Below are 23,677 nucleotides of genomic sequence, written 5' to 3' on the forward strand. Positions count from 1 at the left end.
CCAATCCGATCCTCCATTTTATGTCCGCGATGTGGCAAATGGCATTTGCCACGGCAATGCCCTGCTTATGAAAAGACGTGTGCTATCTGTAATGGCAGGAATCATTTTGCAACCAATGTTATTCAAGGAGAAGACCTGAACAAACAAAGAGTATCAGCGCTATTGATGAAGTGTGCCTACAGGACATATTCTTTGTAGACATGATCTCCAGCAAGGACAAGGAGACTCAAATCATACCAAATAACAATGTATTTGTACCAATCTGCAGCAATAGTGAATTGAAGGCAGATAATGATAAAGATAAATGGACAGTGATAACGGTCAAGCTTGACACCAGTGGAAGGGCCAACCTCATCAACCTGTCCGATGAAAAAAACTGCGGTTTCAACCAGAACTGTATCAATAGAATCATAGAATTTACATCGCTGAAGGAGGCCATTCAGTCCATCCAGTCTGCAACGACCTTTGGAATGAGCATCCACCCAAGCCCACACCTCCATCCTATCCCCGTAACCTCACCTAACCTTTATAGACACTAAGGGCAATTTATCATGGCCAATCCACCTAACCTGCACATCTTTGGACTGTGGGAGGAAACCAGAGCACCCGGAGAAAGCCCACATAGACACGGGGAGAACGCGCTGACTCCGCACAGTGACCCAAGCCGGGAATCACACTGGAGCTGTGAAGCAACAGTGCTAACCACTGTGCTGCCAATGGTAACAAAATCTCGGTGTTAGGAGCATGTGAGCTTGATGTCAATGTCAAAAACAAAATTCACAAGTTGAAATTTTCTGTGGTGGCGGCGGACTGCGAGTGTTTGATTGGAGTTAAGGCGTTTGAGGAACTACAGCTCGTCCGACGAGTCTACAGTGCAGACAATGCTGCGACAGGCTCTCATCCCTCAGGAGACTCCATACTGAATGATTTCCCTGAAATTTTCCAAGGTTTTGGGATGTTACCATACACGTACAAGATTCAATTGAAGGAATATGCAAAGCCTGTGATTCACGTGCTGAGATGTATGCAAGCACCATTAAGGGACCTTTCATAGAATCACTAAAGTGCAGAAATCGGACATTCGGCCTATCGAGTCTGCACTGACCCTCTCAAAGAGCACTCCGTCTAGACCCACTCCCCTGCCCTATCCCAATAACCTAACCTGCACATCTTTGGATTGTGGGAGAAAATCGGGGCACCTGGAGAAAACCCCCGCAGACACCGGGAAAATGTGCAAACTCCAGTCACCCAAGGTCAGAATCAAACCTGGGTCCTTGGCGCTGTGAGGCACCAGTGTTAACTATTGTGCCACTGTGGAAGGCAGACTGTCCCCACCTTAGCTCAGAGAAGACAAAGGGGAGATTTAATAGAGGTGTTCAAAATTTTTAAGGGGCTTGTCTAAATTAAGGATAAAATATTTGCAATGGCAGGAGGTTCAGTAATTGGAACTCATAGATTGAAATAAGTGGCAAAAGCTTAAGGGAGATTGGGGAACTTTATTTTCGATCATGTTATGATCGAGCATGCACCATCTGAAAGGGTACGGGAAGCAGATTCAATAGTAACTTTCAAAAGGGAATTGGCTAATTGGTAAAGTTTACATGACTATTGGGCAAAGTTTGTGGGAGTGGATGGTCCTTTCAAGTACAGTGTTCGCTAACCATGAATTTGATATTAATATTACAAAGCTCTGGCTAACTTTAATTCATGCTTACTTCTTGCCTAGCTGCAAATGAACCTAGTAACATGTCGCACATGGATGATCTTTTTATTATTTCGCCGAGATCAGTAATTGATAGGGTTTTGCGGGCAAGTAAGCCGGCCCAATTGAGTAAAACTCGCGTGTTCTCCCTCCAAACCTTATTGGTGCAACACACTTCCTCATTCCCACCCCCTTTTATTCCTGTGCAGTCTCTGGTCTGTTCCTGGTAGTCGGGTTAAAACAAGATTCAAGTTAACAGCAATGGGGATCAATCTGGGCGACGTGTTCCCAAATTTTGAAGCTGACACAACTGCAGGAAGGATTAAATTTCATGAATGGCTGGGAAACTCGTAAGTTTTAAGAAAAATTAAACAGCTTGTAAATTTCAGACGTATGGAACGTTGTGACATGCGGCGCCTGCGCAGAACCCGCCACTTGCAAACGCGCGTTTCATGTACAAAAATCAAAGTTTGTGTGTTTTAAACTGCTTTTTTATAAAGTGTGAGAGCGGCTGCGTGGCTACTCATTGAAGAACCTTAGAAATGTTGCTTACACGATGTAGGGTCCTATAAGCAAACGCAAAGAGACACAGTGGACAGATCATGCCATTCTATATGGGATTTGTGTGTGTGTCTGACAGATATTCAGTGGTGAAGATAAGTGAAAATGTAACGTTAAATATTGAATGTCATGCTCTTAAAACGGAAGCTGTGCTGCTGTTCTCTGCAGTGCGCAGTTGCAATGACCTTATTCTGAAGTGCATGTGTGTTGTCATGGAGGAATATAGGGGGGTGGGAGGAGGACAGGGGTCACGCTGCCCACCTGTTTCTGAACCAATAACCCAGTGGGTGTCTGCTGTCGAGGTTCGGTGTGCAATCACGTCCCAACGATCTTTAAGCTGTATGTTAAAGTCGACAGTATTCTGAACGGTTACGCCACTCCCCAAGGGAACAGAGATCAAAGTGATATTGTCTGATTAAAGTTCAACTTTCGACAGATGCTGCCATACCTATTGGAGATTTCCAGCACCTGCAACATTCTGTTTTTGCCCCTTTCTCTTAAAATGACTGCAGCCTGATTAAGTTAATACTCTTGTTTTCAGCCTGATTAAGTTAATACTCTTGGTTTTTTTTAAACTAAAAAGCGTATCTGCTAGTTGGCTGCAATTGGGAAGGTTGTTCAAAACTTCAAACAGCTTCTTGAAGCAAACCAAATGTCCTCTTCCTTAAACCCTCCCGCAAGCATGAATCTTTCATTCCGAAAATGCATGATGTGAGGCGGTTTCTCTGGTTCCCCCAGCTGTGTGTTTCTCGGTGGCGTGTTATTCGCTGGCGGCGGGATTCTCTACTTCCATTGAAGCCACCCTACGCTGCCAGGAAACCTACTGGAACAGGGGGCTTGATTCTCCCCTACCCGGCGTGACGGAGGGTCCCGGCGTAGGGGAGTGGCGCCAACCACTCGGGGGTCGAGCCTCCCCAAAGGTGGGGAATTCTCCCCACCTTTGGGGGCCAGCCCCGTGCTGGAGCGGTTGGCACCAGAAGACTGGCGCAAAAAACCGGCACCCCCGGCAGCGGGGCTGGCCGAAAGGCTTTCGCCGGTCTGTGCATGCGCCGGGGTGACGCCAGCTGCTGCTGACGTCACCACCGGCGCATGCGCAATGTGGGGTTCTGTTCCGCTCGTGGAAGAGAAATAGTGCACCCAGGGCACTGGCCTGGAGTCTGAGTTGGGGGCCCCGATCGCGGGCCAGGCCACCGTGGGGGCACCCCCGGGGTCCGATCGCCCCCCCCCCCCCCCCCCCCAAGGACCCCTGGGGCCCGCTTGCGCCACTGATCCCGCCGTTACAGAGGTGGTTCAAACCTCGGCGGCGGGAGAGGCCCATCCGGGCCGGAGAATCACCGCAGGGGCCTCGCCGATTGGAGTGGCGAGATTCCTCCCGCCGCCACTTCCCGGGTGGCGGAGAATCTCTGCCACGGTGGGGGCTGGATTTTCGGCGGCCCCAGGCGATTCTCCGACCCTGCTGGGGGTCGGAGAATTTTGCCCCGGGCATGCAAACGGCTGGAGAATTCTGGCCGTGATTGCAGTATCCGGCAACTATTAACCTTATCCTACTAGATGTTTCTGGGAGAAACCAGCTCCCAGTGTTTTACAGCACCAATCCAAATTCTGTGTTCACCGGAGGTGAGAACAATGAGGGTATTTCATTGAAACATAAAATTCTGACAGGTTGGATAGACTGGATGCAAGGGTGATGTTTCGCCCTGACTGCGAGGAGAGAGCTGTCCACAACGAGGGGTCACGGTCTCCAGATACGGGGTAAGCCATTTAGGACAGGGATGATCAGAAATGTCTTCACTCGGTCGTGAAGGCTGTGGATACCAAGTCACATAATATATTTAATAAGGAAAATAGGTATATTTCTAAACACTAAAGGCATCAAAGAATACGGGGAGAGAGCAGGAATGTGGCGTTGAGATGGAGCATTAACCATGGTCACACTAAAATCTAGTTTCTATCCTAGGGACAGGGTCGATCCCTAAAAAACTGGGTCAATGAGTTGACTGCTGGAGATGTTGTATTGTACAGTGTAACTGTGGAGAATTGGCTCATGGCTGCCAACCTCCCAAAATCTAAATTTAAAACCAGAACAAAATATAAAGCAGCTTAAAATAATTTAAATGATCTACTTGCTCTTCGTGCTATCATCCGAGTTTCTACATCCCTTCAGATCGCGGTAATATTATTATGAGATACTTGAGATCTTTGCAGGTTGTCTTAACCCCCCCACAAACCATCATTGATCTCCTCCTGGAGTATGAGCTTCCTAGATAGGGGGCAGAGGCCACCCCCTGGGGTTCATTATGTACTAATATAAAAGCTGACCCAAAGCAAGGTCTGGTGGGGTTAGTTTTCCCAGCAAAGACTGAACTGGGTGCAATATACTGCTTTGAACAGAACTCTAAATATAGTTAAATAAATCCCATGTTCATTTACTGCCAGCTTCCTCAAGTTGGAAACAGGTATTGCTACTTTTAGAGTTACCTTGCAAGGTTGGTTGCCAAATATGCTGCACAACTAGACAGTATATGCAGCTAAAACTAATTAATTGAAACATAAATGGGATTGATTTCTTTCAGTTTAAAAAAAAAAATGGAATGCAGTAAATGAGTAATTTGAGATATGATGTGTGTAAGTGTACAAGGCTTTGGGCTTATGAATCTCACAATTTTTTACCTCTGGGGGTTTTCCTCGCCTCCAGCCTCGTACTGTTGCAGAACTACTGATAGATCATGATTGCTGTCATTATACAGCAACACCATTATCACTGTGTCACACGACTACCAGGAGCTAAAGAGTTTTTTAAAGCTGCGTTTTAACAATTGTGAATTTTGTCTTCCTTTTATTTTTCTGTGCTTTGAAAGTAAGTTCTGGACTGGAGTTCAGATTCACGCATACCAAAAAGGCGTGGAAAAGATTGTTCAGCAACCTTGCCCAGGAAGTGGTTAGGAAGCGACCTGGAGTACAAAAGTTAGCCATTATTCTATTCATGTTTTGCTCTCTGCCATTCTGCTCCCTCCCAGGCCAATTTAAGCTGCAAGTGGATGTGTTTGGATTCATATGGGAACTTTGATGGCCTGTTAAATACTCTCCGAACAGTTACTGTCAAATGTTTTCCCTGACTGACCATTCAAGCGAGATGCTAAACGTTGTCTACTCTGAGACCATCCATACCCCAGTCAGGAGAAAATGCCTTCCTGTGCATTCCTAGAGGGGAGAAATAGAACACAAAAGAAGCACGATAGGAGGAGGGTCATGTGAAATGTAGGCACTGCACAGACCAGTTAGACCAAGTTGCCTGTTTCTGCGTTGAAAATTCGGTGTAAGATCTAACGGGGAAAGTTGTGTGTTTTTGGATAGGGAACATAGCTTGGAAATACCCAAATTAAATCTTCTGCATAAACACTGATAGAAGTAGTATCTCGTCACTTTTTTTTAGTTTTGAAAAAGCAACTCTTTTCAAATGATGAAGAACATCTGAGCTAGGAGCAGGCAATTAATTTACTCCATGTCCCAGCATCCACTGCACTCTGTGGTAGTGAATTCCACAGATTCACAATCCTTTGAAGGAAGTAATTCCTCCTCATCTCTGCTTTAAATCTGCGACCCCTTATCCTAAAACTATGATCTCTCATTCCAGATTTTCCCCACAAGAGGAAGCATTCACTTTGTTGATACCTTTTATCATCTTGTATGCTTGAATTAAATCTCCTCTCATTCTTCTAAACTCTCTGGAGAGTATGGACCTAAACTGCTCAAACTTCTCTTCATAAAACAAACCCCAAATCTCCAGAATCAATCTAGTGGACCTCCTCTGAACTCCCTCTAATGCAACTACATCCCTCCCCAAATAAGGGAACCAAAACTGTATGCAGTACAGTTGCATAAACACGTCTCTACTTTTATACTCCAATCCTTTAGCTATAACGGTCAAAATTCCTTTTGCCTTATTTATTACCTGCATAGTACCTTTCTGTGATTAATGCACGAGGACACCCAGATCCTTCTGCACCATTTTGTAAAAATGGGATGTGGTGTACTGATGGCTTTTTGTTTGTTGTTCAGATGGGGCATCCTGTGCTCCCACCCAGCAGACTACACCCCTGTCTGCACCACAGAATTGGGCCGCATGGCAAAGTTGGCTTCGGAATTTCAAAAACGCAACGTGAAAATGATAGCTCTCTCAATTGACAGTGTTCAGGATCACCATGGATGGACCAAGGTATAATTCACTGCATTGAACTTAACAGCTATCCACTTAATGCATTGAACTTAATACTAATTTTATTGGTAATAAAAAACAAAAATGCTGGAAAAACTCAGTAGGTCAAACAACATCTGTTGAGAGAGAAACAGAGCTAACGTTTCGAGTCCAATAAGACTCGCCTTCAGATCATTGAGATCACCTCCACTTTTAAACAACAAAGCAAAATAGAGGAGTGCCAGTTATAATAGAATATTGTCATGTGCTTTGCTTAGAAGTGCAAAATTGTGAAATAATTTATACGGGAGTCACGTTATGAGAGAATTTTTGAAATATTAAACAAATAATTTCAGTCATGCGCATATATAATATAGGACACTCTAATGTCTGAAGGGAAATAAACTTGCTCTTTACAATGCAGTTCTTCAAGTCCAGCAATTTATCTAAAAGGGTCAAATGATACCAGCAATCTCAAATTAGTATGGTGGCAACCTTATTGAGACATACAGGATTTTCAGGAGGCTTGACAGGATGGTTGTGGGAGAGTCTAGGACCAGAGAGCATACTCTCAGAGTACGAGGTCGCTCATTTAAGACGGGAATGAGGAGGAGTTTCTTTTCTTGAGGGTTGTGAAACTGTGGAATTTGTTGTTGCAGAGCTGTAGGTGCTGGGTTTGTTACTGCAGAAAGCTGTAGGTGCTGGGTCCGTTACTGCAGAGAGCTGTAGGTGCTGGGTTCGTTAATGCAGAGAGCTGTAGGTGATGGGTTCGTTACTGCAGAAAACTGTAGGTGATGGGTCCATTACTGCAGAGAGCTGTAGGTGCTGGGTTCGTTACTGCAGAGAGCTGTAGGTGCTGGGTTCGTTACTGCAGAAAGCTGTAGGTGCTGGGTTCGTTACTGCAGAGAGCTGTAGGGGCTGGGTTCGTTACTGCAGAGAGCTGTAGGTGATGGGTTCGTTACTGCAGAAAGCTGTAGGTGCTGGGTTCGTTACTGCAGAGAGCTGTAGGTGATGGGTTCGTTACTGCAGAGAGCTGTAGGTGCTGGGTTCGTTACTACAGAGAGCTGTAGGTGATGGGTTCGTTACTGCAGAGAGCTGTAGGTGCTGGGTTCGTTACTGCAGAGAGCTGTAGGTGCTGGGTTCGTTACTGCAGAAAGCTGTAGGTGCTGGGTTCGTTACTGCAGAGAGCTGTAGGTGCTGTGTTCGTTACTGCAGAGAGCTGTAGGTGCTGGGTTCGTTACTGCAGAGAGCTGTAGGTGCTGGGTTCGTTACTGCAGAGAGCTGTAGGTGCTGGGTTCGTTACTGCAGAGAGCTGTAGGTGCTGGGTTGTGAAGTATGTTCAAGACAAATTTTTAATCCGTTAGGGAATTGAGTGTCATGGGGGTAAGGCAGGAAAGTGGAGTTCAGGATCATCCGGCCAGATCAATCATATCTCATTGAATGACAGAGCAGTCTCAATGGGCAGAATGGCCTACATCTTATAGCCACAATCCCTGTTGTGGTCCAAGCACAACATGTATCTTTCTTTTTTCACCGCTGGCCCATATGGGGTCTTTTTCAGGATGGTAGCCGGTGACTACTCGTGTGCCTCAGGGGTCGGTGCTGGAACCACAATATTTCACAATATATATTAATGATCCGGAAGAAGGAACTGAGGGACTGTTGCTAAGGTTGCAAATGATACAAAGATCTGTCAAGGGACAGGTAGTATTGAGGGAGCAGGCGGGCTGCAGAAGGACTTGGACAGGCTAGGAGAGTGGGCAAAGAAGTGGCAGATGGAATACAATGTGGAAAAGTGTGAGGTTTTGCACTTTGGAAGGAGGAATTTTTTTCAAAATGGGAAAATGCTTAGGAAATCAGAAGCACAAAGGGACTTGGGAGTCCTTGTTCACAATTCTCTTAAGGATTACGTGCAGGTTCAGTCGGCAGTTAGCATTCAGGTCGAGAGGGCTAGAATACAAGACCAGAGATGTACATCTGAGGCTATATAAAGCCCTGGTCAGACCCCATTTGGAGTATTGTGAGCAGCTTTGGACGCTGTATCTAAGGAAGGATGTGCTGGCCTTGGAAAGGGTCCAGAGGAGGATCGCAAGAATGAAGAACTTGTTGTATGAGGAACGGTTGAGGACTCTGGTTCTGTACTCGTGGAATTTAGATGGATGAGAGGGGACCTTTATTGAAACTTACAGGATACTGCGAGGCTTGGATAGAGAGGATATTTTCGCTTGCAGGAAGAAACTAGAAACAGAGGACACAATCTCAGACTAAAGGGACAATCCTTTAAACAGAGATGAGGAGGAATTTCTTCAGCCAGAGGGTGGTGAATCTGTGGAACTCTTTGCCGCAGGAGGCTGTGGAGGCCAAATCACTGAGTGTCTTTAAGACAGAGATAGATAGGTTTTTGATTAATATGGGGAGAAGGCAGAGAATGGGGATGAGAAAAATATCGGCCGTGATTGAATGGCGGAGCAGACCCGATGGGCCGAGTGGCCTAATTCTGCTCCTATGTTTTATGGTCTTGTATTAATCTTTACTCACATAAATATTGTACATAGGGCAATAAAGGGCTGAATTTTATGGCCCCCCTCCCCCCGCCGGCCATGTTTTCGGTGGTGGTGGAGGGGGCAGGTAAATGTGATAGGTGACTAGACCACCATCTTCCTGCCTAACCCTGACCTATAATACAGTGAGCAGGCGGTGATTCACCACCCTCTGGCTGAAGAAATTCCTCCTCATCTCTGCTATTTAAAAAAATATATATTAATGGGACTTGAGCTTGTTAACGGCCCAATTGACTGGAATTATTCACTGCCCAGGCCATAACGCGGTTGGCATTGGCAGGCAGGAAATAGTGGAGCCTCTACTTTTTCACCATCTGAAGTGATAAAATGGGAAGGAGGAATGGTGCCTGTTTTGGGAGGTATCCTGTAGGTTTCAGGGGCCACCTCGCTTTGTGTTTCCCCACCTAGCCTCCAAAACGCATCTTCGAGTGTGCCCGATCATTCCTGCTTTAAAAACTTGTATTAGCTATAGTCTCGGAACCAGGCACCACCCCTCTCCCCTAAAACTTAGCCCCAAATGTCACCAGTATAGCTTTAGAGCACGGGCAAATGCAGAGTTTCTTCATGATCTAGCAACTGGAACCTACCCGTGTAGGAATGAAGGGATGGGGAAGGGCAGAAAGATTCCACATTGTGGAACCATTTGCAGAATTAAACTACTGGCACCAAGCATCCCTTGTAGCATTGAGCCCTATAACATTTTCAGTGGTACTTGTCTTAGCCCTGTCTTTGCATTTGCATGCAGCATAGGTTATTCATAGGGGAAGGAAGTTGTTACAGAAGTTGCTGAACCTGTTTTCGGTGGATGCAATCCAATGATGAGCTGTAAATCTGACTGACATGTTTGGCAGAAAGGTTGTTATTTTGATTTGCCAGCAGCAGAAATGTATTTGAAGATCAGATAGATTTTATTTATATATATTTTTTTTAAATTTAGAGTGTCCGATCCTTTTTTCCAATTCGGGGACAATTTAGCGTGGCCAATCCACCTGCCCTGCACATCTTTGGCTTGTGGGGGAGAAACCCACGCAAACACGGGCAAAATGTGCAAACTCCACATGGACAGTGACCCAGAGCCAGGATCAAACCTGGGACCTCGGCGTCATGAGGCAGTAATGCTATCCACTGCGCCACCGTGCAGCCCTAGATCAGATAGATTTTAGAGCATCAATGAGTTTCATATATTGACATAATGAGAAAATATGGAGAAATTTTCTTCCCACATCCTAATTCCTGCAAGTTCCATTCACCTATCATCCCCCACTGTGCCCATTGACCTAAATTGGTTCCTGGTTTGGCAAAATCTGAATTTTAAAATGATCGTCCTTATTTTCAGTTCCCTCCAGGGCCTCGCTTCTTTGATATTGTCCAGCCCTATAATCCTCCAAGGCCTCTGTGTTCTCCAATTCTGTTGTGAGTTCCTGATTCCCTTTGCCCCCATTGTTGGTGGCTGTGCCTTCAAAAGTTGAGGCCCCGGACTGTGGTTAAACCCCTCTTTTTTTGCCTTCTTTAAAACCTATCTCTTTGACCATGATTTTGATTACCTATCCTAATTTCCTAATGATGAAACACTTTTTTAAAATGTTTTACTACATAAGAGGCACTATATAAATGCAAGTTGTTCAAATCTGATATTCCCAATGTTTGGCGTTGATGGTCAGAATGGATGAGAGTCTAGAATGAAACAAAATTGTTGTTTAATTAGCATGCTGCCATAAAACATTAGTATATATGTGCTGGGGCGGGGGGGGGGTGGTGGTATGGTGCAGTGGTTAGCACTGTTACCTCACGGCACTGAGAACCTGGGTTCGATCCCAGGCAACTGTGTGCAGTTTGCACATTCTCCCCATGTCTGCATGGGTCTCACTCCCGCAACCCAAAGATATGCAGGGTAGGTGGATTGGCCACACTAAATTGCCCCTTTAAAAACCAAATTATGCAAGGGTTCACAGTCTAGGGACATGATGCAGACAGTAAGGCCTGTGATGAGGAGAGATTTCTTCACTTGGAGGATTGTGAACTTGTGGAATTCAAGGCTGCGGAAGCCAGGTCACTGAATATGTTTAGGAAGGAAATAGATAGATTTCTAGACACGAAAGGCGTCAAGGGATATGGGGAGAGAGCCAGAGTATGGTGCTGAGATGATATTAAATGGTGGACAGATTTGAGGGGCCAAATGGCCTGCTCCTATTTTCTATGTTCAACTTTGTTCTGTTTTACCAATTGCTGACATTTGTCCAGGAGTTTGTTTAGAAGCAAAGTACAGCCTATCTTCAGCCATTTTGTATCACAGTTGAATCATAGTTGCTACAGTGCCTGTTGTGCAATTAAAAAAAAAATATAGTACCCAATTCATTTTTTCAAATTAAGGAGCAATTTAGCATGGCCAGTCCACCTAGTCTGCACATCTTTGGGTTGTAGGGGCAAAACCCATGCAAACACGGAGAGAATGTGCAAACTCCACACGGACAGTGACCCAGAGCCGGGATCGAACCTGGGACCTCAGTGCTGTGAGGCAGCAGTATTAACTAGGCACCACTGTGCTGCCCTACATGTTGTGTAATTTAACACTGGATTATTGTGGTTCATTTATGCACCTTAGGACTCTGCTAGTGTAATCCCTGCCCTTCTGTTTGCGGTCTAACTTATCCAACGTGGATAAAACTTGCTTAAGTAATAAATCACGATAGAATGGTGGAGAAGAGTCGATGAGCCGAATGACCTAATTCTGCTCCTTATGAACTTATGAAATCAACAGGAAAATTGTAAAGAGTTTTCAGTGTCCCTGGCAACTTAAACCTCTTATTCTTAGGCCGATAGTATAACCAGCTATTATACTCATTATTACTTCACTTGAAATCCACCAGTCTGTAATGCTGCCAACACAGCTGATGCTTTTGTTTGTTTTGTTGTTCTTTTTTTTAAAAAAACCTTTCAACGGCATTCCCACATCCTGGACTGGATAAGAGTATCGGAAGATCCTTATTTAGTTGCACGCAGTGTCATTGAGCTGATAGGAATTTGACTCTTTTTTTTTTTAACTTAAACAAAAAACAGTCACTGAATGGTTCCTCTGTATGTCTATACTCTGCAAAATGCTGGTGTCCGGCAACTCCAACTGGCCAGATTCTGCAGAAATTTTGATGCTAGGCACGCATTATTTAACTGTTACATGCCCAGGTACACGTTCTGGCAGTGGCTTTATAAAACTCCTTCACCGTACCTTGTTGCAACAGTTCAAATAAAGCAATAATAAGTTATAGAACCAAAAAAACACAATTGGTGCAAAAAACGCTGGCTTTGCCATTGTTCCGGTGCTGGCTCTCCAATTGACGTTGTCCAATCTAAACCTGTTTCATGACTGCCTTTCTGCATTATTTTTCAAATACTTATCTAGCTGGGTCACTGTCTGTGCGGAGTCTGCACGTCCTCCCCGTGTGTGCGTGGGTTTCCTCCGGGTGCTCCGGTTTCCTCCCACAGTCCAAAGATGTGCGGGTTAGGTGGATTGGCCATGCTAAATTGCCCGTAGTGTCCTAAAAAGTAAGGTTAAGGGGTTTGGGTTACGGGTATAGGGTGCATACGTGGGTTTGAGTAGGGTGATCATGGCTCGGCACAATATCGAGGGCCGAAGGGCCTGTTCTGTGCTGTACTGTTCTATGTTCTATCTTTTTAAGCTCAGAGTCTGCTGTGATTGTCACCAAATGTCAAATATTGCCAAATTATTAGCACACAATAGTAAATGGAAGACGTATTGTTCTCCCACTCCTTTCCTGACCTTAAGAATATCTTATTATCAATGATTTCCAAATGTTGAAGATTTTATGCAAAGTTGTGCAGCACAAGACAGTTCAAACTCAAAGCAAAAGTAAAACCCAGTGCCACAAACCAGCTCCAAACCAAAGCGAAAGTAAAACCAACTCCCAGAGTCACAGCCCAACTTCACCCACGCAATGACATCACTGAAGCCATGTGATAAGACAAAAACATTTCTTCAAGGGATACTCACATGACACTCTATCTTCTTTGTGCCCAGAAGGTAGCGATGCCTAAATTTGATTGTCTTCCATTAATAATTTCAGAATCTATTAGAAATTACACTTGAACCTCTCTTGAGCTAGCCAAACTTTCCATTTACCCATACATTGACCGTAGTGGGGGAGAGGCATCATGTTAAATGTCTGTATGTGGTGACGGAGTGGAAATCGTGTGCTCTCTCTAACATGAATGAGTGCAAGGAGCTACCTAGCTAAACTTTAAGACTCCCTTATTAAATCAAGAATACCGTGGCCCTGTTGAGGAAAAACTAGGTCAGCTGTTCTCACTTCGGTTTCCATATGGATTGAGCAATAGCATTTTTCCCTCTGTGCACCCGGATCAGCGCCGGAATGTGGCAACTAGGGGCTTTTCACAGTAACTTCATTGCAGTGTTAATGTAAGCCTACTTGTGACATTAATAAAGATTATTATTATTATAATAAACACCAGTGCAGGAAAAATGCATTTTCTTTTGAGGACTGAAGAGTGTTTGTGTAACAAGCTCAGGGTCTTCAATCCGCTCCAAGATTTATGCACATAATCCATCCTGACACATGGAGTGCAGTATTGAAGGAGGACTGCCCAGTTGGGCCTGGCCTTTGGATTGAATGTTGCATCTGAGGCATATATATATACCTTAAAAATCCCACAACAGAGTAGGGAATTCTGCATTTTTTGTAAATTCATTCAGGGGATGTGGGTGTTGTTGGCTGGGCTAGCATTTATTGCCCATCCATCTGAATGTTTTGCTGGGCCATTTTAAGTTAATATTTTTCCCTTAAACAGAAACACTAGCTTAACAGCTCACACTGCATTTTTTTGTAGATGTTTGATATGTACTGCTGAGTGCCAAAGAGCTGCTGAATGTGGCCATTGTATTTCAAAGTAATGAATGTAAGACACTTGTTCGTTCTCACTAAAGGAAGGCTCTGAGAATCAGAGGTGGAATTAATCGTTGGTAAGTCTCCTATTGGGGTGAAAATATATAAGCAAGTGTGCATTATGAGGTCCTTAGCTGAGATGGTGCATTCTGTAGACCAGGAATAGGTTGGCCATTCAACACTCTTGTCAGTCGATTGAAGGCAATGTTATGTTTGGTAGGTGCCTTCCCATGGAACTCAATTGGGGGCAGTTGTAATAGTAAAATCTCTCTGGATACACATGCTGACTTCTGTTTGCCACGTGCAGGATATCAATGCATACATCGGGGCATCGAATGTTGAAAAGCTGCCATTCCCCATCATTGCCGATGAAAAGAGAGAACTGGCCGTTCAACTGGGAATGCTTGACCCTTCGGAAAGGAACAAGGAGGGCCTACCACTGACTGCTCGTGCTGTAAGTTCACCAATGCAAAGGCTAGCGTAATGTGGCTCAACCTGTTACTTTTATGGGGCAAATACCATTGGAGGGCTTTAGTACTTGGCTACCCACATTATGACCCTCATTTGTGAATCGGCAACTTCCATACAGGATTCTTGTTCTACATCGGGTCTGGGAGAACAGTGTGAAAGCAGACATGCTCGACGTTTGAAGGCACCCTTTTTACTTGCCTGAGCAAGTTTTTGAAAGCTGTGCCAGGAAGCAGGGGACGTTGGGAGGTTTTTTTTAATAACCAATTTTATTGAGGTAGTTTTTGGCTTTGTAAACAGTTACAGACATCAGCAGAAAGAAAGCAAAAATGTGCAAACATCCACGTACATTCAATACTCCAATCGTAACATACTGCACAAGCCCGCTCCTCTCCCACCGGTACTACCTGCCATTTTATCCCTCCTACTCTACTCTACTCCCCCCCCTCCCTTGCTGTTGCTCACTCTCCCACAAAGAAGTCAATGAATGATTGCCACCTTCGGGCGAACCCCTGAACAGATCCCCTCAAGGCGAACTTAATTTTTTCCATACCCAGGAAACTCGACATGTCCGCAAGCCACAACTCAGTCTACGGGGGCTTTGAGTCCCTCCACGCCAATAGTATTCGTCGCCGGGCTATCAGGGAAGCAAAGGCCAAAACATCGGCCTCTTTCTCCCCCTGGACTCCCGCGTCTTCCGAAAGCCCAAAAATTGCCACCCCTGGACCCATCGCCACCCTTGTTTTTAGCTTAGGGCATGCCCAAAACATGTGTACGTGGTTCGCTGGTCCTCGCGTACCTAGCGCATTTGTCCTCTATCCCAAAGAATTTGCTCATCTGAGCCACCGTCATGTGGGCCCGGTGAACAACCTTAAATTGAATCAGCCCGAGCCTGGCACATGTCGCGGTCGAATTTACCCTACTCAGGGCCTCTGCCCACAGCCCGTCCTCCATTTCCCCGCCTAGCTCCTCCTCCCATTTAAGTTTCAGTTCCTCCGTCTGGGACCCTTCCTCCCTCATGAGCACCTTATAAATATCAGAGACTCTACACTCCCCTTCTTCCCCCCCTAGAGACTATTCTGTCTTGGATCCCCATTGGCGGGAGGCGTGGGAAAGATGGGACCTGTCTACAAACAAAGTCCCGCAGCTGTAGGTACCTAAAATCATTTCCCCTTACCAGCCCAAAGTTCTCCTCCAAGCTCCTCAAACTCGCAAAGCTCCCTTCCAGGAACATATCGCCCACCCCCGCCCGCTGCCATGCTCGAAACCCTCCATCCATACTCCTGGGGGCAAACCGATGGTTGTCGCAGATTGGCGCCCAGACAGACGCCCCCATCTCCCCCACATGCCTCCTCCACTGGCCCCATATCCGCAGGGTCGCCACCACTACCGGGCTGGTGGAGTACCTGGCCGGCGGCAGCGGTAGAGGAGCCGTGACCAGGGCTGCCATGCTGGAGCCCCTGCACGAAGCCGCCTCCACCCGCTCCCAGATAGACCCCGTACCCACCATCCACTTCCTTATCATAGCGATGTTGGCCGCCCAGTAATAATTAATCAGACTCGGCAAAGCCAGCCCTCCCTCGCTGCGGTTCCTCTCCAGCATCGCCTTCTTCACCCGCGGGGATTTTCCCGCCCAGACAAAGCTCATGATCATCCTGTTAACTCTTTTGAAGAAGGACTGTGGGACAAAGATCGGGAGGCACTGAAAAATAAACAGAAATCTAGGGAGGATTGTCATCTTTACAGTCTGCACCCTCCCTGCCAGCGACAGCGGGAGTGCATCCCATCTCCGAAACTCTCCCTTCATTTGCTCCACCACCCTGGCCAAATTTAACTTGTGCAGCCTGCCCCAGTCTCGTGCCACCTGGATTCCCAAATACCGGAAATTTTCCTCAACCAGCCTAAACGGTAGCCCTCTCAATCTGTTCTCCTGGCCCCTTGCCTGTACCACAAACATTTCACTCTTGGCCGTATTTAATTTGTATCCTGAAAACTGGCCGAACTTCCTCAACATTCTCAGTATACTTCCTATCCCGGCCACTGGGTCCGACACGTACAGGAGCAGGTCGTCTGCGTAAAGAGACACCCTATGTTCTACCCCGCCCCTCACCATCCCCTTCCATCCCTCTGCGGCTCTCAGCGCAATCGCCAGCGGCTCTATGGCCAGCGCAAACAGCAGCGGGGAGAGCGGGCAGCCCTGTCTGGTCCCAGGGTACAGCCTAAAGTACTCCGACACTTCTCTGTTAGTCCTGACGCTGGCCCTCGGGGCCTGATATAATAATTTTATCCAATCCACCAGTCCCTCCCCGAACCCAAACCCTCTGAGCACCTCCCATAGATAGTCCCACTCCACCCGGTCAAAGGCCTTCTCGGCGTCCATCGCCACCACTACCTCCACCTCCCTGCCCGCCGGGGGCATCATTATCACATTAAGTAATCTTCTCAGGTTGGCCTCCAGCTGCCTACCTTTCACGAACCCAGTTTGGTCCTCCCCAATCACCTCCGGTACACAGTCCTCCATTCTAACCGCCAGTACCTTTGCCAGGAGCTTGGCGTCTACATTAATCAGGGAGATTGGCCTGTAGGACCCGCATGCCTCTGGGTCTTTACCCCGCTTCAATATCAGTGATATAGTGGCTTGCAATATTGTCGGCGGCAGGGTCCCTCTGTCCCTTGCCTCATTGAAAACCCTCGCCAAGACTGGGCCCACCAGCTCAGAAAACTTCCTATAGAACTCTACTGGGTATCCATCCGGCCCCGGGGACTTCCCCGACTGCATGGCCTTTAGGCCCCCCAGTACCTCCTCCACTCTTCTAGGGGCCCCCAGCTCATCCACTCGCCCCCCCCCCCCCCCCCCCCCCCCCAACCTACTGTTGGGAATGTTAACCCGTCCAGAAACCTTTTTCATCTCCTCTGGTTCTTCCGGCGGCTCCGAAGTATACAGCTTACGATAGAAGTCCCGGAATACCTTATTCAATCCTGCCGGGTCCTCCACTTTGCGCCCCTCCCCATCCATCACTCTACTTATTTCCCTGGCCGCCTCCCTCTTCCTGAGTTGCTACGCTAACAATCTGCTAGCCTTTTCCCTATGCTCGTACACCACTCCCCTCGCCTTCCTAAGCTGTTCCATGGCCCTACTCGTGGATAGTGCCCCCAGTTCTGCCTGTAGTCTCTGCCTCTCCCTGAGTAAAACCTCCCCCGGGGACTCCGCGTGCTCTTCATCTATCCAACCCATTTCCCTAACCAATCTATCCATCTCTGCCCGGTCTGCCTTGGCTCTGTGGGCCCCAATTGAAATCAGCTCCCCCCCGCACTACTGCCTTTAGCGCCTCCCACGTGGTCGCCGCTGAGACCCCCCCCCCCGTGTCATTCACCTGCAAGTAATTTTGCATACATCTCCGAAGCCTCTCGCAGATCCCCTCCTCCGACAGCAGTCCCACGTCTAGCCTCCATTGCGGGCGTTGGTAGCTCGCCCCCCCTAATCTGCAGGTCTACCCAGTGCGGGGCATGGTCTGAGATAGTAATTGCCAAATATTCCGTGTTCTTTACCTCCCCTATACAATCCCTGCTTAGTACGAAGAAATCTATCCTAGAATATATTTTATGGACGTGCGAGTAAAACGAGTAGCCCCTTCCTGTTGGCTGTCTATCTCTCCAGGGGTCCACTGCGCCCATTTGCTCCATAAACCCTTTCAGCTCCCTTGCCATTGCTGGGAGCCTACCCGTTCTGGGACACGACCGATCCAAAACCGGGTCAAGGACCATGTTAAAGTCCCCCCCCATTATTTGCCTGCGAGAGTCCAGGTCCGGGATCTTCCCCAGCACTCTTTTAATGAAGTCCACGTCATCCCAGTTCGGGGCATATATATTCACCAGCACCACTCTTCTCCCCTCCAGTCTGCCCCGTACCATCAGGTATCTGCCCCCCCTGTCTGCGGCTATGCCCTCCGCCTCAAATTGCCACCCGCTTGTTGATCATGATTGCCACCCCTCTGGACTTCGAGTCCAAGTCCGAGTGGAAGACCTGGCTAATCCAGCCCTTCCTTAGCCTGGTCTGGTCTGACACTTTCAGATGTGTCTCCTGCAACATAATTACGTCCACCCTCAGGGCCCGCAAGTGCGCGAACACCCGTGCCCTCTTAACCAGCCCATTCAGTCCCCTGACGTTCCAGGTGATCAGCCTGGTCGGGGGGCACAACCCCCCCCCCCCCCCCCACGCTGGCCAGCCATAGCCTTTCTCGGGCCGGCCCCCGGCCCGTGCGTCGCGCCATTCCTGGCCCGCCCGTTGGCTGCCTCCACCCTCGACCTCCTTTCCAGTGCCTATTTCAAGTCCCTCCCACGTCAGCAGAACAACCCCCCCCCGCCCCCCGTCCTAACAACATCCCCCGATACCCCCACCCCTGCCATCCACTGGCTGTGATATCTCCCCCCCCCCTCCCTCCGCCCACCTGACTCCCTTGACTAGCCAATCTGCTAGCCCGGTGACTCAACACTCCGGCACCTTCCTGTCTCAATCCCATTGTTTCCCCGTCCTCCTCCCCACTCCCTGGTGCCCCATCCCCCACTCCAACCCACTGGAGCAAATTCACTGGCACAGGAAGGCATGGACATCAACAAAACAAAAAAAACCCCAACCCACGTCCTTGGCCCCCCTTGCTGACCGGCCCCCCTTCGTTACCGTGCCAGCTCCAGTGTCCTCCGCGAGCTGCACAAAAAGTACAAATCCGCCCAAAAAGGAAAAAACAGAAAAAGAGAGGAAAAAACAAAAACATAAGAGAAAAAACAACCAAACCAAAAAAAAAACCCAAACCAATGTCCATGAGCAAAGGAAAGAGTCCCAAATGTTCCGCTTGGCACCTTTTGACCCAGCAAAACGTTGACCAGCAGTCCAGGCCCACTTAGCGTACCTTCCCACGGTAATCCTCGGGCCCTAATTCGCGTCCGTGGGGCCTCTTTTCGGGACCAGCCCCTGATCCCTCGCAAAATCCATCCCTTCTTCAGGCTCGGAGAAGTAGTGGTGCTGACCCTGGTGCGTGACCCATAAACGAGCCGGGAACAGCAGACCAAACTTCACGTGCTTCTTGAACAGCACCTCCTTGACATTCTTAAAGGCTGCTCGCCGCCGTGCCACCTCCTGGCTTAGGCCCTGGTAAATGCGGAGGACACTGTTATTCCACGTGCTGCTCCTGGTGCTCTTTGCCCACCGCAGCACCCGCTCCTTGTCCACGAACCTGTGGAACCTAATCACCATCGGGCGGGGGGGGGGGGGGGGGGGGGGGGGGGCCTGCCTCGCCTCGCCTCGCCTCGCCTGGCCTGCACTCTGTATGCCCCCTCCAGCTCCGGCGGTCGCGGAAAGGCTTCGGCCCCCATCAGCAGCATCAACAGGTCTGCTACAAACACTGCGGCATCAGCTCCCTCCGGGAGGCCGACCATCCTTGGGTTGTTCCTGCGGACTCTATTCTCCAGCTCCTCCACTCTGTCCAGCAGTCTTCTCTGCCGCTCCTTCAGCCCGTCAACTTCTAGCGCCGCAACCGTCTGCGCATCCGCCTGCTCCTCCACCGCCTCTCCCAGCTCCTTAACTTTAACATCTTGCGCATCCAGCCTCTGGTTCAGCTGATCCACCGCTTTCTGGATTGGGTCCAAGCTGTCCCGCTTCAGCGCTTCAAAACTGGACTTCATTACCTGGAGCATGTTATCCAGCGCCTGCTGGATTGCTGAGTCCAGGGTCAGTGTGTCCGCCATCTTAGGTTCCAGGTAAGTTTCTTCAGGTCCTTGTCTCTGTCCCTTTTTTTCTCTTTTCTTCTGCCTCCTGGACTCCCGCTGTTCCATGTGCCGCAGCCCGCTCCTCAGCACTTTCGCTGCCGCCTTCCTTCAGGTCCGTGGCCCCGCTATCGTGGGGAATCAGCCCCTAAACGCCCGCCGGAGTGAGAGCCCGCCGAATGTGTGGCTCACTCGGACATCGCCGCCACCGGAAGTCCGGGACGTTGGGAGGTTTGACATTACTTGAAACCCGGAAGGAATTGGGCCTGGAGTTCTGTTGTGAGTGCTGAGTTTACTTCGTTCATATTCTGGTGCTATTGGTGATGGGTGTACACTGTTGTTGTATCACAGTGTGGGCTGGTGCTACTGGTACTCCATTAGGGGCTGGATTCTCTGTTTTTGGAACTAAGTCCCCACGCCATCGTGTAAACGGTGGGGCGGGATGTTCTGCCCCGCCGCGCCACATTTCTGCCTCACCACGTCGGTGGGATGCTCCATTACGCTGGCCAGTCAATAGGATTTCCCAGTGGGGTTTTACGACAAGAAAACTGGCGTCAAATGGCCACAGATTCACCGTTTTGCTGGGGGCAGCTGTCGTAGAGCTCGCAGTTCTAGCTGTTGATGCAGCCCACAGCACTTCAGGGTCAGAAGGCATGCATTCGCAATGCCCCAACACTTCAGGGTCAGAGGGCATGCATTCGCAATGCAGCGGCCGCGTCGTGCTCCATGGCGAACACAGCCTGCAGACCTGGACCGGCTAAATAGTGACCTGCGTAGGCTGCTCGCGCGCTCAGACCGCCCACCCATATTGCTCCCAGCCCCCAATGAAGTCTCCCCTGCCCGCCGATCAGCCCTCCCCCGACTGTGGCGGCCCCACACTGAGTACGCAGCCGCCACGCGAGGATCCCTGACGATGAGACCGCACGAGACCTGCGCCGTTGCAAATTTGGCTGGTCGGCAATGGAGTATCATGGGGCGTGCCTCAGGCAATGGCTACATGCTTATATTGCATCTTTCCTTGATGAACCACAGATTGCATTAGCTTCTCTCCTAATTGCTCACTGCACTTTCGTGGATGGATGTTAACTGGGTTTAACTGGATTTTAACTATCGCTGACTGAACTAATAAATAAATAAGTGCTTTCTCCTTTTTCTTCAGGTGTTTGTTATTGGCCCTGACAAGACACTGAAGTTGTCCATCCTGTACCCAGCCACCACTGGGAGGAACTTTGATGAAATTCTCAGAGTTATTGATTCCCTGCAGTTGACAGCTTACAAGAAGGTGGCCACACCAGTGGACTGGAAGGTGAGGGCCTGCCCTATGCAGCATATCCACACGCTGCTGTAGCCCCTGAACTTTATGTAGCCAACAACTAGAAAGAGCACCAATTCATGGGGACGGTGCTCAAGAGGCTTGTTACGGGGGAGGAGATGGGGCTGACTTTAATCTTTCTTGCCATGTAGAGAAATGGGTGATGGCAAATCAGTATCTGTACATCTTCCCTGACGTTTGCAATGATGGAGAAAATGGGAGGGCTGTGAAAGTGGCTGCATGTGTTTTTGACTAATGATAAAAGTTACAATTGGAGTTATTTTCTCCCAAAAGTTAGGTGGAAAATGATAGCATTTCGGCACCCATTCAAACCATTCGCTGATACGGGTAGGGTTTGGTCTAATACTAGCAGAGGTTGTTGTAGTATTTTTCAAAATGTATTGGTAGCAAGTTTTAACAACTTGATTTCTCCACAGGCTGGTGGGGATTGCATGGTCCTTCCCAGTATTTCTGAAGAAGACGCAAAAAAACTCTTCCCGAAGGGAATTCAAATGCAGGAGCTTCCTTCCTCCAAAAAGTACTTGCGCTTCACGCCTCACCCGTGAAGCACGTCAGCAGACTCTTCACATCTACATGAAATGCTACACTACTTCCCCTCCGTGCCTGCTGTTGCTTCAAAGGTTACTGAAGGTGGGCAAACAAGAATCACATTCTAATGATGATTGCCTTTTTTTGTGATGGGTTTTCTCAATGTAACCTTTCTACAATAAAATAATTTGCTGGAATGTGGCATTTGTGAAGTGTATTTGTAAATCCACTCTGCTTGGGCAAACAATGTAGTGAACATGATTACATTCCAAAGCACCCATAAGGATTTAATGTCCGTGTTGCGGCCAACTTGGAAATGCGACGGGACTGTCAAATCTCGCAAGATGCCTCATTGGCCAAGATCCAGATTAACCTATTTAAATGAGTCATGTTTACGCCGTTCCTCCCAAGGCCTGGGAACTAATGTTTGTGCCTGGGAGGCCTCGCCATGCTGCCGTTTAGTGCTGGCCCCGCAAATGTGGACCAGGTGTAACGGCACCTGGGGGAATCTCCCAGGCCATCAGAGGGTCCTGGGTAGTCGAGCTCCGGGCAAGGTGGCACCTGGGCACCTTTGCACAGCCTGTGCTAAGGATCGGGCCTGGGGGGTGTCCTACCTTAAGAGGAGGGCGGGGAGCTCGAGGACCCTCTGGTTGGGGCATTGGTTCTGGAAGACATGGTGGGGATTCTGAGGGGGGTTGAAAGATCGGGGCGGCATTAGAAATTGTGCCCCGATCTCTTCCTGCACTGATTATGGGCAACCTAGGCTAGCGAGTAAGCCACATGAGTGGCCTTCCTTCATCTTAGTGGGCCACAAGATTGATTTCCCATCCTCCCCCGCACCAAACTCTCCTGCTGCAAACAACATCAACATGCAAAGACCGGAACAACCCCCAACCCCACAGAACAAAGGATAATGGCCCCCCAGAGAAAAGAATGTCCTTCTCCTGCCAGTCCATTGTCTCTCACAAACTCCATCGCTTCCTCCGGCACCCCAAAATAATATTCTCGACCATTATAAGTCACCCAGAGGCGAGCCGGGTACAACATCCCAAATTTCACTCCCTTCTTAGAGGACAGCCTTCACTTTGTTTAAGTCCACTCTCCTCTTGACGAGCTCCACTCCCAGCTTCTGGTATACTCAAAAGTTCACATTCCCTCCCAGCCTCGTCTGTCTGGCCCATCTCAGGATCCGCTCCTTGCCCAGAAAACATTGCCCTCGGCGTCTCATTGCCCTGCAGCTTCCTCATCAATGCCCTGTGTGCCCTGTCCACCTCGGGCTGTTTGAAGACCCCCTCTCCTAGCAACCTCTCCAATATCTTGTCCATATACGAGCCAGCGCCCACTCCCTCAATGCACTCTGGCAACCCCAGGATCCTCAGGTTCTGTCTCCAGGAGCAGTTCTCCAGATCCTTCACATTCTCCTGATGCCGCTTCTGGGTATCTCTCATCATCCCCATCTCGGCTGCCTCTCTTCCGGATGCCTAAACCTCCGTGGATTCAACTCCATGGGGGCAGCACGGTAGCATTGTGGATAGCACAATTGCTTCACAGCTCCAGGGTCCCATGTACGATTCTGGCTTCGGTCACTGTCTGTGCGGAGTCTGCACGTCCTCCCCGTGTGTGCGTGGGTTTCCTCCGGGTGCTCCGGTTTCC

The 23,677-nt window shown here is 48.6% G+C and overlaps 1 protein-coding gene across 1 annotated transcript; it reads left to right on the forward strand.

The window, feature by feature from the left end:
- Positions 1 to 1,846: 1,846 nt before the first annotated feature.
- On the forward strand, positions 1,847 to 22,221 carry prdx6 (peroxiredoxin 6). The gene is made up of 5 exons (XM_038794976.1): positions 1,847 to 2,052; positions 6,323 to 6,479; positions 14,243 to 14,389; positions 21,323 to 21,469; positions 21,913 to 22,221. Exons 1-5 carry the CDS (start codon positions 1,964 to 1,966, stop codon positions 22,039 to 22,041), a joined length of 669 nt encoding a protein of 222 aa, XP_038650904.1. The 5' UTR covers positions 1,847 to 1,963; the 3' UTR covers positions 22,042 to 22,221.
- Positions 22,222 to 23,677: the final 1,456 nt, after the last annotated feature.

This window comes from Scyliorhinus canicula, chromosome 4 (genome assembly GCF_902713615.1).
Source record: "Scyliorhinus canicula chromosome 4, sScyCan1.1, whole genome shotgun sequence".
Taxonomy (NCBI): Eukaryota; Metazoa; Chordata; class Chondrichthyes; order Carcharhiniformes; family Scyliorhinidae; genus Scyliorhinus; species Scyliorhinus canicula.